Source organism: Botrytis deweyae (assembly GCF_014898535.1).
Source record: "Botrytis deweyae strain B1 chromosome Unknown BDEW_011, whole genome shotgun sequence".
Lineage (NCBI taxonomy): Eukaryota > Fungi > Ascomycota > Leotiomycetes > Helotiales > Sclerotiniaceae > Botrytis > Botrytis deweyae.
In genome coordinates, this window is record NW_024066218.1 from 1062848 (window position 1) to 1077091 (window position 14244).

Consider the following 14244-nt stretch of genomic DNA (forward strand, 5'->3'; position numbering starts at 1 on the left):
TAAATGAAGCTTCAAGGAAAATTGTCATTGGGCATACTCATTCAAACAGAATTGGAAAGCAAGTGCACTGATTCGGGGATCGAGTGATTGTGCCAGGCATGCGTGCCCTTCACCCTCCAATAGCTTACCATTATTCCATATGCAATAAGTAATTGCTATTCACTCAAGTGACCAATACTTTTCAAGATATATGCAGCCTATCAACTGCACCTCCCATCACATCCCGTCCTCAGTCGACCGATGAAGCATTGTTTGCTTGTCGACCATCCCTACTTTTGGAATAGCATTATACCACCTGGGCATCCTATGAAATGCGCTGCATCTGTGCATTGATATCACCAAATACTTTGACACTTTTGCTCCCACAGCTTGGTATTACGTGATGTCACCTCCGAGGCGTGGTTAAATCCATGGTTAAGAAGACGATGATGGAGAAAGCATCTACGATGTTATCTACGTAAGTCCTTGTGGAAGCCTTGTTCTGTTACTTTTGTTTTGTCACGGAGTTGTTTCATGGACGTTGTTGAGCAGGTACGATTGCACGTGTACGCAGCAGGAGAAGGCCACATAGGATTGCTCCACATTCGCAACACAGTCTCAGGTTTTTGTAGGGGATATTCGATCACTATGATGTGGATGAGCAGGGAAGGTTGCCCGGAGATGAGTATATCACAAACCTCGTTGTCACCGTTGTATCGATTCTGCAAATGGACATCATATCCGTCTCTGTGCAGAAGCATTATGTTCGTCATCCATTAACAAAATACGAGATGAACCATAATCATCCTGCTTCATACCCCCACAACCGATATCATTTCTGCAGATGCAGGGTTCTGGTCAGCCTGACGGTGATTGAACAACACACCGCGCTTCTCATGCGAACTTAGCCAAAAATATGAACGTCTCGGGTCCTCTCATTCCTGACAGCCCTTTATGATTGGGCATCAAAGACATCAATTCGAGGCGTTCTCGTTGGGCCTTGAGACGCGAGCCGCCGTGATAATATAGGACTCAGGCTCGAACTGGCAGGAGTACTGGTTGTTATACAGCGCATCAGAACTACCAGTAATCTGGATATTTTTGGTCTAGACGTTTTGATTCATCCACCGATTTACGAGCAATCCAATGTTACTATAACGTTGTACAAACTCTCGTGATGCACATAAGAATATCACAACCTTCGGGGTAACTCAGTAAGAAGAATCATTTTGACAAGTCGAGATCTTGGGCATGAATGCTTCCCCGCGTATGTCATATTTGCTTCCCCGTTATGCAAAAGAATAGCCTGGCAAGCCCTTGCCTCATTGACTGCCTTATGAGCCAAAGTAGACTTTTACCCATCTTTGTTGTTGATGCAACGCCCATACTCCAATATATGTGACAAATGCTGACGCTTTCACTGCTGCACGACCTGGATATTGTTCTTCTTCTGTGTAACAACACTCGTCAGCAAATAATTTCTATCAAGCCGAGGAATCGACTCTTCCATACCTTCCACTTCTCCATTTCCAATTGTTTGCTATTGTATTGCTTGACCAAATCCTCCAAGACTTTCCGTAGACCTTCCGAATTTGTCTTCAAAGCCGGCACCACATCCTTTACCGTCCGCTCAACTAACACGCCATTTATCATTCGAAAACACTTTCGGTCACCAGGAAGAGGTTCAAGTGTTTCGAGAACAAGTCTGTTTGAATAAGGACGGTGAGCATAAGGCTTTCAAGCGGTGAGAATTTGAATCTCCAAGCATGTCTTGTATGTGATAACCGGAAGATGATCGAACTCTACGAGACGGGGGTAAAATAAGCCTGGGACTCACTTGTGCTCCTCTGCTTCTGTCTCTACGTCGCCAATCTTCGAGGCTATTTGCTGCAGACCATTTTTGTAATTTGTGTACTGGTTTTGGAGCTCTGATAAAGTGTCAGTTGATAGTTCCGATGTGTAATGAGGTACGTACCTTGCTGCTTGCGCGCCGTAATTTGTTGGGCCATATTTTAAAAATAAGACTTCGGAATAACCAGAAAGTTATCGTTCCTTTCAATCTCAACGACGGTTAGGAGTTTGAGTCGAAGAGTAAATGAATATTGGAGTACAGTATATCTATCGTATTAGAAAGATGAGCGCGGGGCATGCACTAAAATTAATACTGCCACTTTCACCGCTTAGAATTGTCCCGAATACTTTGAACGATCTCAAATGTCATAATTTGTTACCCAAAACAAACATCGATCTGGGATTCCACAATCAAGAAGAAGTTTCAAGATGCATCCCCATTTATGGACCAAAGATAATTCTGCAGGTACTATATTCAACCTCTTACTCCCTTGCGAACTCTACATGTGCATTTGGAAAAGCTCATCAGACCATTTCGACAATCTCTAATATTCAGTAGCTTGCGAAGAAGTCATGGCAGCTTTGGATGAATGCCATGCCAGAGGATTCCTGTGGAAATGTATGGGAATGTGCAACGATAAAAAGACAGCAGTAAACAAGTGTCTAAGGGCGCAACGACTGGCACGAACAGCGGCGAACCGAGAAGCCGCAAAAGTCAAGAACGAGAAAATCAAAGCGAAATGGGCAGAGATAGATGAGGCTTCATAAGGGTATAAGTCTGATTTCACAGATACGTCTCAGGGATTGGGTCATGGGGGAAGGGCGTTGGTTTACGATAGAGGGGCGTTTGGATGACATTCAATCTTGAATCATATCGGCATTACATTTCGGGACAAGACGTTTGCCACGATGATACAAATGGATCGACTTGATAAGAGGGAGGTGTGTCGGATATGGAGTAGGTGCTATATTAAGTGTCTGTACTTCGCGGATGAGACCATATCAAGAACTCAACTCAACTCAACCATTATAAAAATCTACAGTGAAAGGCTTTGGAAACATTTTAATTATTGAAGTAGAACATCACACCCAATTTGATCAATTTTGGAACACGCCTGGCCTGGTATACCATCTTTCACTTTCGCGCTCTGAATGCATTTCCGAAGGTGAATAGTCCGTACAAGGCGAGTAGACTTAAACCCGCTGGCAAAGGTTTTTGACTGCGAATTGCTCTTGGAATGGAAGAGCCTGCAAGAACGACAGATGCGAGAAGAGCGAGTCTGTAAGGAACAATATAAGCTTTGGAACAAAGGTAAATGGTTAGATATACACGGTGGAGCAAAAAGACATACTCAACGCCATAAGACAGGCGGCTTTGGATACGATAACCACCCAATAGGTACAAGGATCCAACAGTGAGACCTGCGGCGACAGATGGAATACTTCCAGTCCTGACATAACCCATCGTTCCACCGCCCGCAGTGAGTGCACCAAGAATATATGCTGGCAATTCGATTCCCTAGGCACCGTCAATAAACTGTACATGTTCAAGGAGTAGATTCATGAACCCACCATATTTGCGATTTGAATTAGATTGAGATTGAGATTGAGATTGAGATTGAGATTGAGATTGAGATTGAGATTGAGATTGAGATTGAGATTGATTGATGAGACGTTTCCTATGATTCGATACTATTCGGTAATTCTGTGATATCTTATTTAGTATTACAAAGCTAAAGCAATTGAATGACGGAAGCTACCCCTCGGCTCTGCCCCCATGCAGAGACCCCTGCAAACGCTAGCACCATCCCCATAGTAATCGCATCAAGCTTCGTGGCCTTCGAGCTCTAAGCCAAAATTCACAATTCACAACCACGACCTTCACACTTTTCCAATTCCGCCACGAATTTCACGATCTTTCCTTCCCACGCACACGATCTTTTGATTCTGAACAATGGCGCCAAAGAAGAACGCTGCGGCTGCTGCGGCCATCGCACCACCCACCACACAAACCACAACTACCACAACTACTATCCCGTCCTCTACACCCATTAAGATACCCTCCAAATCCTCTTCGCAAAATCAATCGCCTCAACAAGTAGCCATCGGCATCTGGCAAAATTACCTCAATAAAACACCACAGAGAACGAAGTTGATCGACGTGTTCATGTCATTTTTGGTTGTAGTGGGGGTACTACAATTTGTCTACTGTATCTTGGCTGGCAACTACGTAAGTACCATATTGTACTTTGGATATGGGTCGTAGGGAAGGAACATATGGAGATCAATGGGAAACGATGTGCGTGTGGATAGTGGAAGGACATGTGCTAACACAATCGCGATAGCCATTCAATGCATTTCTTTCTGGATTCTCGGCAACTGTGGGACAATTCGTTCTCACGGCTTCATTACGCATACAGACGAACGAGGAGAACAAGGCAGAATTTAACTCCGTCTCTCCAGAGAGGTATATAGTTCTCATTTATTGATGAATTGGGCTACTGCTAACAATATAAACAGGGCTTTTGCAGATTACGTTTTTGGAAGTTTGATTCTACATTTCTTTTGCGTTAACTTCATCAATTAGATGTGTGAATTTCAGGGGAGCTTTGATGCAGCGTGGGAAGACAGATTTTGCAGGGACTGTAGGATTACCAAAAGCTGGGGAGGAATATATTCCCATTATTATGAATTATAAGGGTGTTTTTGTTTTTCAAGTCAAATATACACATAAAATGTGGAATTACTGGCTATACATTTAGTGCTATCTCGGACAGTTAATCAACACCACTATCATATGGATCTTTCGTCTCTGTGGATATTGGACTGGGCGCCGGGCTTGCGGCTTTGGGTGTCCCGCTCCTTGGAGGGCCTCCTGCTTTAGGAGGTGGAGGCACACCACCACTTTTCGTGCTCGGCGCATGATCTAACTCTCTACTCTTTTTCTCTCCCTCCATGAAATAGTCATCCATGAAGTTATTCGGATTGTGCCCGTGTTTCTTCTCTTTCTTCTTTGCTGGTGTCGTGGTTACTGGGGCCGCAAGTTGCGCTGGCACCAGAAATTCACCTGGCTCTTGTGCCACCGCAGCTGGCACAAAAATTTGACCTGCGTTGCCTTCGCTCCCCATCGTCTCCCGAGGTTCCTCATTTGAAAACCTCGCGCTCTCTCCTTCAAATAATGTTTCTCCCGGTCCAGCAACAGGCTCGCTCAGCGGAGCTGGCAATCTATGTAACGCTCCATATCCCAAAGTACAACCCAGAGCTCCATCTCCACCCCAGTCTCTACTCGGGTGGATAGTGATTTCCCTTGTAACATTATATTCATTATTGTAGATGTAAAGTCGTAATGGTCGCCCGATGTGATCCTCGACTAATTCGCCCAATCCACTCTCTCCGTGTAAAACCCCCTCAGGCGTGCCGAGAATATAATCGCTGTAAGGTAGGAGGCCCGCGAGGTCGGCAGGAGAGTTGGCAGGTACGTCTAAGATATGCCATATATTTGAAACGGTGGAGAGAGATGTCCATTGAAGGGTCAGGCCTAAGGATGGAGTATCAGAAGGAACGGGAATGTGGATAGTTCGAGTACGTTGGCCCTAAATTTGTTAGTCTGTCGAATGTGAACAAATCGCGAGGGGGTTTATGCCTTTGCGCTCCAGAGACCAAGAGTTACTGAACTTCCCGCACAATTGCGTACTTCTTGAGCAAAAAGATTTGCATCAGAATCGTCCTAAAACTAATCAGCTATGCCAATGGTATTAGATAAGAGAACGCACGATCATTCGTCCATTAATTCCGACGATAAAATCAAACCAAGGTTCAACAGCCAGTTCTGGAGTCTTGTTTCTAAGAACTTGGAATCCAAATGCGGCATGGTTGTCCCGGTTCTGGTGAGCGGGAGAGTCCGAATCTAATCGGGAAATAAAGCGATTCAAAGCGTTGAACATATTGAAATGGAAAGTCCTTGAAAGTGTTATTTATTGAAGCTCTGGAGAGACTCAGTCAACACATTTGAGACGTGTTGTTCTCAAGGTGCAACCCTTGCTTTCACCATCAGCCTTGCAGCTACAGTATGGCCCAAGCTTCTTTCACCTTGGTTGCAAATTGCATGTGGTGTGGAAGGCTACCACCACAAATTTCAATCATTCACTTCATCCTTTTGAAGATTCCAAGAGGAAATGGATGGTGTAGTATTCCACTCGATGTATGTGTTCATTATGTTTGAAACATTAAATCATGTGCCCTAAAGTCACTGACCATATCTAGATAGTACCTGTGTTACTCGAGTACTTATTGTTCTCTACCTTCTTCTTCTCTTCGTTTGGTTCAGCAAGGTTGAATCTGAAGGATCCACACGTGAAAAAGAAAAGTTCTTATATGGGTGATAAAAGAATTCCATTTTTGGAAAAAGAAATACAAGATCTATTCGTTTCTGTTGCTGGATGCCATCGACCAAATCTTGAATCGTCTCAAAGTACTCGTTCCCCATACGTACAGACACGACAACAGAAAGAGAAAAATCGTCGATCTTTAGAAGGTATACTACCTCCACCAGCACCTCTTCCATTACCTCATCCTGAGACATCATTTTGTCACTCAAATTCTGGAAGACGTCTCCAGGTGATTATCAGACAAGGACCTGGTGTTGTCTTGAGCAGCGCAGTTCATTTTGAAATTGGTGCCAGAGAGAGACCAATATCACCTCCATTAAAAACGCGACTGGCACGAACTCTAGTTCAAGAATTCTCCGGTCTGTTGGTGCTTTCAAAGAAGTCAAACAGGCCTCTTGACATAGAATTCAATCAGTGAGCTCCTTAAAGTCACGAGGTTCAAATAAACAAGTAGATACTGTCAGATCACCAATTTCGAAATTTCGTCCTCGTCAGACTAGTGTTGTGACTTTCACTCCTGCGTCCCCAAATTGGATCTAGTCGGCTTTGTTTGTCCAAAGAATAGTGCGTCATTTTCCGGCTATACTGCAAGCCATTCGGTGTCAGAGTAGTAGGAAGCGAGCGAATCTTGCAATTTTGAAAGGGCTGTTGAACAGCGCGAGAACTTTAGTGAGTACGACTCCAAGCTTACACACTCGGCCCATGAATTCCTGTTCTAATAATAGCTTCTTCAACAAAGTCCATAAGGAGAATTGAATCAAAAGTCCAATTCCAGCTTAGGAACCTTTAACAATGGTCGTCAATAGCAGCAAGTCGTTTGGACATGCAGCCGCGAACGAATATGAAGAGAACCAAGATGACGACATCCCCGCCCAATTTGAATTAGACGAGAATTGTACACATTACACCTCCTTGAAAGAAGTGCCCTGGGATCTACATAAGTAGGTTTGCATGTCATGATGTAATTTCATTCAACTGACATTTTAGATACTGGCAGCAGCGTTATAGCGTGTTCTCACTCTACGACAATGGTATCTATATGACAGACGATGCTTGGTTCGGCGTTACCCCTGAACCAGTAGCTACGTACGTCTCCCTTATTACACGCGCACCTGTTCGTATACATCACTGACTGTACGCAGTCAAATCGCTCAGGACTATGCCTCTTCTACATCGCCCACAAAGACAACTATAATTGATCTGTTCGCTGGCGCTGGCGGCAACTCCATCGCGTTCGCTCTCTCCAACCGTTGGGCCCATGTCATAGCCATTGAGAAGGATCCCTCGGTTATCGCCTGCGCTGAAAACAATGCCTACGTCTATGGTGCTACAAACATAACTTGGGTTAATGGAGACTGTTTCGAGTACCTCAAGACCCACGCCTCTTCTATTAATCCTTCAGAAACTGTCATTTTCGCATCCCCACCGTGGGGAGGTCCTGGCTATACCTCTGAAAATATTTTCGATCTGAGTACTATGCAACCATATTCTGTGCAGTATATTCACGAGGCATGTAAGGCAATGGATACAGCATTGTATCTTCCACGAACCAGCGACCTTAGACAAATCTCTGCATTGTTGCCCGATGGAAAGAAGGTTGAGCTTGTGCAATATTGCATGGAGGGAGCGAGTAAGGCGCTAGTGGCGTATATCCCAGCCATTCAATGATAACGATTTGATCGGTTTGATGAAGACTTCGGAGATCCGGGTGGAGCTGCAAGTCGAGGTGCCTTGAAGCCTGAGGGCTGCAGCATACATGCGGTCTATCATGTGGGGATGGTACAAATTTTTGTTGCATATCGGGAATTCCTGAGGCAAATGGTGGGAGAAGACTTGGCCACATGAGCAAAATGTCGAAATATGCAGATGGCATCAAGTGGCTTATAATATAAATCTATACATATGGAAAAGAAGATAGCTATCTCTAGTATTTGAGGGGCTTGGTTTAAACCAATTCAAACTTCACATTATATCACATAACTTATATGTCCAAAATTACACAATTTTTATACCCACAGCCTCATCTAACTAAGGTCCGGTCACTTCCTGATGTCCTTGAGCTTTGTAACCCCTGCTGTAGCCTGGTCTGCATCGCCTCCAACATCGCTCTCTCTTCGTACTCCAATGGTAACCAGCTAGGTATAATAATGTGATGCTTGTCAATCTTGATTGTTCCTTCTTCGGAAATGTGTTGAATTTCGGCTGACTGCTCCACTCCACTAGCACTTTCTGAAATCTTCTCGATATCTTCTTCAGACCGACTGCTCAGCAAATGCGGCGTCCACCAGTATATGGGGAAAGTTCTCTGTATGTTATTCACGACACAAGCGATAGCAACCAGAAGCACGCTCCCTAATAGGACCAAAGGTATTAGATACCATCCTATCTCCGTGATCTCAGGTGACGTAGCAGCTAACAAAGCAGTGGCTCCAGCCGGTGGATGAATCGTGTTGGTCAAGCCCATCACAGCAGAAGCTACACCGACTGAAAGAGCACCAGCCAACCATCGTAGATTCTCAAATTCTGCACTATGTTCGAACAGTTTTGTTATGCCGACGCCGATGATGGAGGCGAGTAGTTGACCCAGTATTGCATTTCGTGGCTGGGCGAGAGGAGAATCAATTGTATTATATTCTAAAATTGCGGCAGCGCCCTATCATGACCGTTAGATATAACAAGACTCCGCGGTAGCTTCTGGTAGCATACAAAACTTGCGATGACCAATGGGGTGCCACGTTCTTTGAAATATGGAAGTCGAAATATATTTTCGATAACCGCAATGCCGCAGAAAGCGCCAATGAAAGCCCAAAACCAAACAACTAGACTACCAGTTCGAGACCTCGGCTTACTTCGATACCCAAGGAACCAGGAGATTGGCGTTGGGAGTATGTAAAGTCTAGGGGAAGGAATAATACGATTCAGATAATAATCTATATCGAAATCTAAGTTGGACATTGGTCCTAACTTTGGGCCAAGAACTTTGGTGGCTAAACAGAAAAGACACTCTGAAGAAACCTGAGGGATTTGAATATATGTTTTACATACAAAGGAATACAAACCATGTATATAGTAAGACGGGAATTAAGCATAAATCAAACGCAAGAGTCATATAAAAAAAAATGTCAAACAAAGCAACAATTCACTCCAACTATGACATAAGGGAAATCTTCCAAATCTCAACATCTCCGGTGAATAGAAGGTACACAGACGGAATCAATGCACAAGACTATTCACAAGTGTTCACAAGTGAACGAAACGCATTGAATAAGGTAGGAGCTAAAGGAGCATTGGAGAACCGGAATCCGGGGTAGAAGCCAGGAAGAGGATTGACAAATATTAACAATATATCCACGATATTATGTCAGTCGAAACAACGCACGAGGGAACCTATAGGAAGCGTGAACACTCCGCGTCGCCATTGCACATGATGAATCTAGATGCCGAATGTGTGCGAGAAGAGTGTGTTGGTGCTTGCTGTTGCTGGTTGTTAAGTTTCGAAAGGAGACGCGATGACACATAGAAATACAAATCCACCAGTAGAATTGATGATCTTTCGGGACTTTCGGTGCCTCAGGTTGTGTAGCTTCCGATGCTCCGACGATTGTACGGCCAAACAGCTCTGTAATCAAGATGTCTCGAGGATGTATGTCTATGATTTATAAGTTACAGTGACCGTGCACTTCTACTTGGTCGATCTCAAAAACACACCAAAAAAAGCTATTTTATTACTTTTTAATAAATAAATTATTATTCTTTTGAATAATTTTATTATATTGTAATTCAAGAAATCAATAATTTATAAATTAATAAAATTGAATATGAAATCCAATTTTATTTTAAATCTTTATAAAAAATAATATATATCTTTAAAATCTTAATATCAAAAAGTTCTTGAAAATTCGCTTATTTTTGCTGTAAATTTTAATAATCCAAAATCTTGAAACTTTAAATCAATATTTTATAATAAATAAATTCTTCAAAAATAATTCAAATGATTTTTATAAAATAATATATAAAAGTTAATGTAAAAATATAAATATTTATTCAATAAATATATGATTTTTATTAAAACTAAATATATTTAAATAATGAGTTTTGGTGCAAAATAGTTATCGACCAAGTAGAAGTGCCCTAGTACTGTAGCAGGTGAATCCCTATGTTTTGATGTTGGATTTAACTCGAACTTCGCTCGGTGTGTGGGTTCACCGGGAGTGCGGAGTATACCAGTATGGTGGTCTAATTGATCGCTCCATGCTACTGTTCGTATTGCGGTATTTTTGGAAACGTCTAAAGATACCCTTGCAGCCGAGTTCTATGTTGCTCACTATTTTCATTTTCAGCACTTCAATAGCACGGTACCGATCATACATTATCGTGTGAAATTGCTTTGTCGTATTGTGTGTGCAGTCTTGCAAGCGCCGGCCCCACTGAATACCCACCACAGGTTAATTTAACTTGTACGAAGTACTCCGTACAAACGCTCGTGTAGAGTTCGAACCACACACTCTGCAACTTCTGTATTGGCCTGTTTATGCCGTTCCTTTTGCTACAGAAGCTTGCAGGAGTAGCGCTCTATCGGCTCTTTATGCATCGATCACGTTGGACTGTCGTGAATGTACTTTGGGTGGCGAGTACCGAGAACTCCCTACGCTTTTCACGGCATTTCTGGCCCACCCCATTTCTGTAGGATTTGGATAGGAAGTCAGTTCACAGCGATTTGACGTGAGGAATGTCTGGGCAAGACTGGGCATAGCCTTCATTGTGGATTAGGGTACATTATAAATTCCTTCGTTTTTTGCGTAAATACGGTTCCTTAGACAGATGAGCGTCATGGTATATAAAACTCTAAGCCTCGTCTATACATGAGAGTTCAGCAACAAATTACAAGTATTTTGTCCCTTATATACAAAGCCAAGTAAGACTCAGGCACTTCTTCAATTCTCATACCTCCTCGTTCTACTCCCAACTTCAACTTTGACTCTCCACCTGATAAGTTAGCCATCGACTGTATCGCGGCAACGAGCCCATTCCGTCAACTCCCATTCTATCACTATCACCTGCCATAATGCACACTCCCACGGTCGTTTCATTTCTTTGTGTCTTTATGACCGCCATTGAAGCCATTGTTATACCCGCTGCGGATCAGATGAGAATATTTGTTGAAAATGTCGAGAAGGTCGAAAATGTCGTCGCATATATCGGCGTCAGCGGTGTCAACCTTGGCTGGTAAAACATAGATATCCCCCCCTCTCATCACCTAACCGACTAACATCCCAAAGTGTGATATCCGATGACAACTTCCCTGCCAAGTCCGAGATATCCAGTAACACTGGCATAGCAAATTGCTGGAATTGGAGCGAATCAGTCACAGATCTTGAAGTTACCTGGGGAGATTTTGATTGGATCAGTCTATACCGCGGCTCCGACTGTGATTCCAGCGACAACATAACATACCTGAAGGACGATGTTGATGTAGTCGATGGGCAATCATGTCATTCGACAGATGTGGTGAGGGGCCGGGAATTCGTCAATTCACTTTCTAGTGGCTCAATCCTGTTCGGAAGGGGTAGTGCACCTCTTGGTGATATGCTTGTGCTTCCGAAAGCCGCTCCATCTGTGGACTCTGTCACCAGCAGATTAGAGATGTTAAGAAATGGGGAACTGTAAACCCCAGTGGAAAATGTATTGTTCTGTGGTTGGTTCTATGGAGTTAAACGGCTGTGATACCCGGACGAAAGGAGTTGGTTCATTGAATATTCATCAATTATGCCTATTTAAAAAGACTGCTTTCATTGCACTATTTTTCAATCATGAGATGAAGGAGAACGTGCGAAACCGTAACTATCTTGCGATAGTTGTCACTGCCATCTCCACAGCATGTGACGAAAACAGGCGTATACTTACTCCAATGTGGAAGTCCTTGCTTTATGGTAATAGGATACGAGCAATGTTTGTCTGTACATATTATTTGGTTTGTTGCATGAAGGAAAGGTAGGAGGCGGTTAAAAACTGTAATCAAGTTTCAGTTCATGTTCAATATCAGATACATGCTGCATGATCTATACAAATTCAGCATGATGTAGTATTCTCGCTTCTACAAAGCCGACGCAGCAAGCTCCTCGTCTTGCTTCGTGAACAATCTCCAGCTATTCATGACTACATCTATCTGAGTAGCATCTACATGCGATCGATCCTTTCTCTCCTTCTCCTTTCAACTCGGCTTGTCCATTTATGTTGTAAATTTAAAGCCATCACACTCGTTAGAACTCTCTACTTTGTCTCCTTCCTTGAAAGATGAAGACCCATTCTCCGAAATGACGAGACCTCACCGGGGGTTTACTGCCCCCTTCAAAAGACCTGTCTGTCTGTATATCAAGCAAACGACCCGCTGCTACACTTTACTCTTTATTAGCCGTTTTAATCACCCTCTCTGATTTCTGGTACTTCCGTGCTTTCAGCAACTCTTTATTCGATTGCCTGTTTATCTATACTGATTTTATACGGACGATATGTGATGATTTGATATTTTACGGAAAAAAGCAAAGTACTCCCATCTCTTCCTCTGGGGCCAGTGTATATTGATTGAGTTTTGAAGATTTTGACTGAGACGAGATACTTCGATCTGGTCATCATTGTTCATGAATCTATTTATGGCTCATTTCAGATCTTGAAGGTCTGCGTACCTAGCGAATAGATCTGGGAAAGGAGAGAGCACTAACAAACTTCGAAGTATATTGGTGTCTTTTGAGATGAATGCTCTCTTCGTTTGATGGCATTTCGAGTACGAAAACAAGATCGAAGTTAAGCATGATCCAGATTTTAATTTTAAGTGCAATGAGTCCGCCGATATTGACAAGTTCTAAGAGGAGATACCATGCTGGCTGATGTGCAGTTTCTTAAAACTCGCGCATTTTCTTTTCGAGAGAAGGATAGGATCGGAAAGAAAGAGCGAGCAATTGGAGAGGATGAAATATATTGATGATCTGAAATCGAAGAACGAGATCTGGAAGTGTTGATGTGATTAATTAAATCCAATCAACGGCCCCTGGTTTCTTAGACAGTGAATGAAAAAGGGTAGGTCAGTAGGGGAAATAAATGATGGCTGCAGCAGAAGGAGAATGCCTACCTTATTGATCTCAATATCGAGCAAACTTAAGGCTAGAAGTCAGAATACAATTTTATAGCAACATGTATCAAATTGATTCACTGCAGGAGGGCGAATTTGATTTGGTTCAAAAGAATTCATGGGAATGACAGTGGGTACATGGACTCACGAGCAAAACAAAACAACCAATCCATGAATCCAACGATGCTTCTCAGTCATTTTCTTTGTGCTATTCAAGAATTTGTATACAATGGTTAACTACAGGTGAATAAATGAGTTTATATATTCTCAAAGGGCATGAATTGAAGTCAAGATCTGTCAAATTCGTCGGAGCGTCTCATCAGTCTATACATCCACTTGTCGGCCGCCACGGCTCATGGTATAAGATTGAGCTTGTACCTTGGATTTTAATAGCTCCAAATTGGCGAGCTAAGGACTGAAAATATACATCAAGTAGTCTATTGAAGATCAAGTGCGATAATAATGAATGTGTTGAGGGAAGAGCATTGAAGGCTCAGCCAGGGAACGAGTAGCCGAATGATTGTCACCATCCGACAAAAGGGGAAGCGACACTGGGTTGATAAATGGTGGAGTGAAGTCTTTGCCAATCCAGTTCACTAGTAGCATCATTATAAACTTGCTCTATTTCAAACAACTCACACGCCCCATACGCAACATGTGAGCTCGTCTTTGATTCTAACCTCACGCCCCTTGGGAAATTAATCTTGAATCCTCTCAATTTCCTCGACTCTTTTCTGAATTGGATATATTTATTACTTCTCCATGTAAAGAAGGATACTACAGATTTTGCTGTTTATGCAAATTCGAAAGCATGGCCATCTTTTGAATTTGATCTCAAGGTAGCATAACTATCTAATCATAACAACAGAGCTTTTCAGCCAAAGATTCATTAAGAAGACA

General features: G+C 42.8%; 9 protein-coding genes across 9 annotated transcripts; 5 read left to right on the plus strand and 4 right to left on the minus strand.

Annotated features, from left to right (window-relative positions):
- Positions 1-47: 47 nt before the first annotated feature.
- Positions 48-1988, minus strand: EAE98_005772 (uncharacterized protein; the record flags this gene model as incomplete). Its single annotated transcript, XM_038953394.1, has 4 exons — positions 48-1429; positions 1492-1684; positions 1817-1907; positions 1955-1988. 4 exons carry the CDS (start codon positions 1986-1988, stop codon positions 1397-1399), a joined length of 351 nt encoding a protein of 116 aa, XP_038810495.1. The 3' UTR covers positions 48-1396.
- A 271-nt stretch (positions 1989-2259) lies between these two features.
- On the plus strand, positions 2260-2598 carry EAE98_005773 (uncharacterized protein; the record flags this gene model as incomplete). Its single annotated transcript, XM_038953395.1, has 2 exons — positions 2260-2296; positions 2390-2598. The coding sequence occupies 2 exons, from the start codon at positions 2260-2262 to the stop codon at positions 2596-2598; spliced, it is 246 nt and encodes an 81-aa protein (XP_038810496.1).
- A 367-nt stretch (positions 2599-2965) lies between these two features.
- On the minus strand, positions 2966-3405 carry EAE98_005774 (uncharacterized protein; the record flags this gene model as incomplete). Its single annotated transcript, XM_038953396.1, has 3 exons — positions 2966-3110; positions 3183-3349; positions 3403-3405. The coding sequence occupies 3 exons, from the start codon at positions 3403-3405 to the stop codon at positions 2966-2968; spliced, it is 315 nt and encodes a 104-aa protein (XP_038810497.1).
- A 379-nt stretch (positions 3406-3784) lies between these two features.
- On the plus strand, positions 3785-4417 carry EAE98_005775 (uncharacterized protein; the record flags this gene model as incomplete). The annotated part of the gene is made up of 3 exons (XM_038953397.1): positions 3785-4060; positions 4176-4297; positions 4351-4417. The coding sequence occupies 3 exons, from the start codon at positions 3785-3787 to the stop codon at positions 4415-4417; spliced, it is 465 nt and encodes a 154-aa protein (XP_038810498.1).
- A 190-nt stretch (positions 4418-4607) lies between these two features.
- Positions 4608-5774, minus strand: EAE98_005776 (uncharacterized protein; the record flags this gene model as incomplete). Its single annotated transcript, XM_038953398.1, has 3 exons — positions 4608-5423; positions 5474-5557; positions 5604-5774. 3 exons carry the CDS (start codon positions 5772-5774, stop codon positions 4608-4610), a joined length of 1071 nt encoding a protein of 356 aa, XP_038810499.1.
- Positions 5775-5899: 125 nt separating this feature from the next.
- EAE98_005777 (uncharacterized protein) lies at positions 5900-6636 on the plus strand (the record flags this gene model as incomplete). Its single annotated transcript, XM_038953399.1, has 2 exons — positions 5900-6031; positions 6094-6636. The coding sequence occupies 2 exons, from the start codon at positions 5900-5902 to the stop codon at positions 6634-6636; spliced, it is 675 nt and encodes a 224-aa protein (XP_038810500.1).
- Positions 6637-7010: 374 nt separating this feature from the next.
- Positions 7011-8096, plus strand: EAE98_005778 (uncharacterized protein; the record flags this gene model as incomplete). The annotated part of the gene is made up of 3 exons (XM_038953400.1): positions 7011-7159; positions 7206-7304; positions 7361-8096. The coding sequence occupies 3 exons, from the start codon at positions 7011-7013 to the stop codon at positions 7884-7886; spliced, it is 774 nt and encodes a 257-aa protein (XP_038810501.1). The 3' UTR covers positions 7887-8096.
- A 142-nt stretch (positions 8097-8238) lies between these two features.
- On the minus strand, positions 8239-9173 carry EAE98_005779 (uncharacterized protein; the record flags this gene model as incomplete). The annotated part of the gene is made up of 2 exons (XM_038953401.1): positions 8239-8871; positions 8925-9173. 2 exons carry the CDS (start codon positions 9171-9173, stop codon positions 8239-8241), a joined length of 882 nt encoding a protein of 293 aa, XP_038810502.1.
- Positions 9174-11283: 2110 nt separating this feature from the next.
- On the plus strand, positions 11284-11885 carry EAE98_005780 (uncharacterized protein; the record flags this gene model as incomplete). The annotated part of the gene is made up of 2 exons (XM_038953402.1): positions 11284-11444; positions 11498-11885. The coding sequence occupies 2 exons, from the start codon at positions 11284-11286 to the stop codon at positions 11883-11885; spliced, it is 549 nt and encodes a 182-aa protein (XP_038810503.1).
- Positions 11886-14244: the final 2359 nt, after the last annotated feature.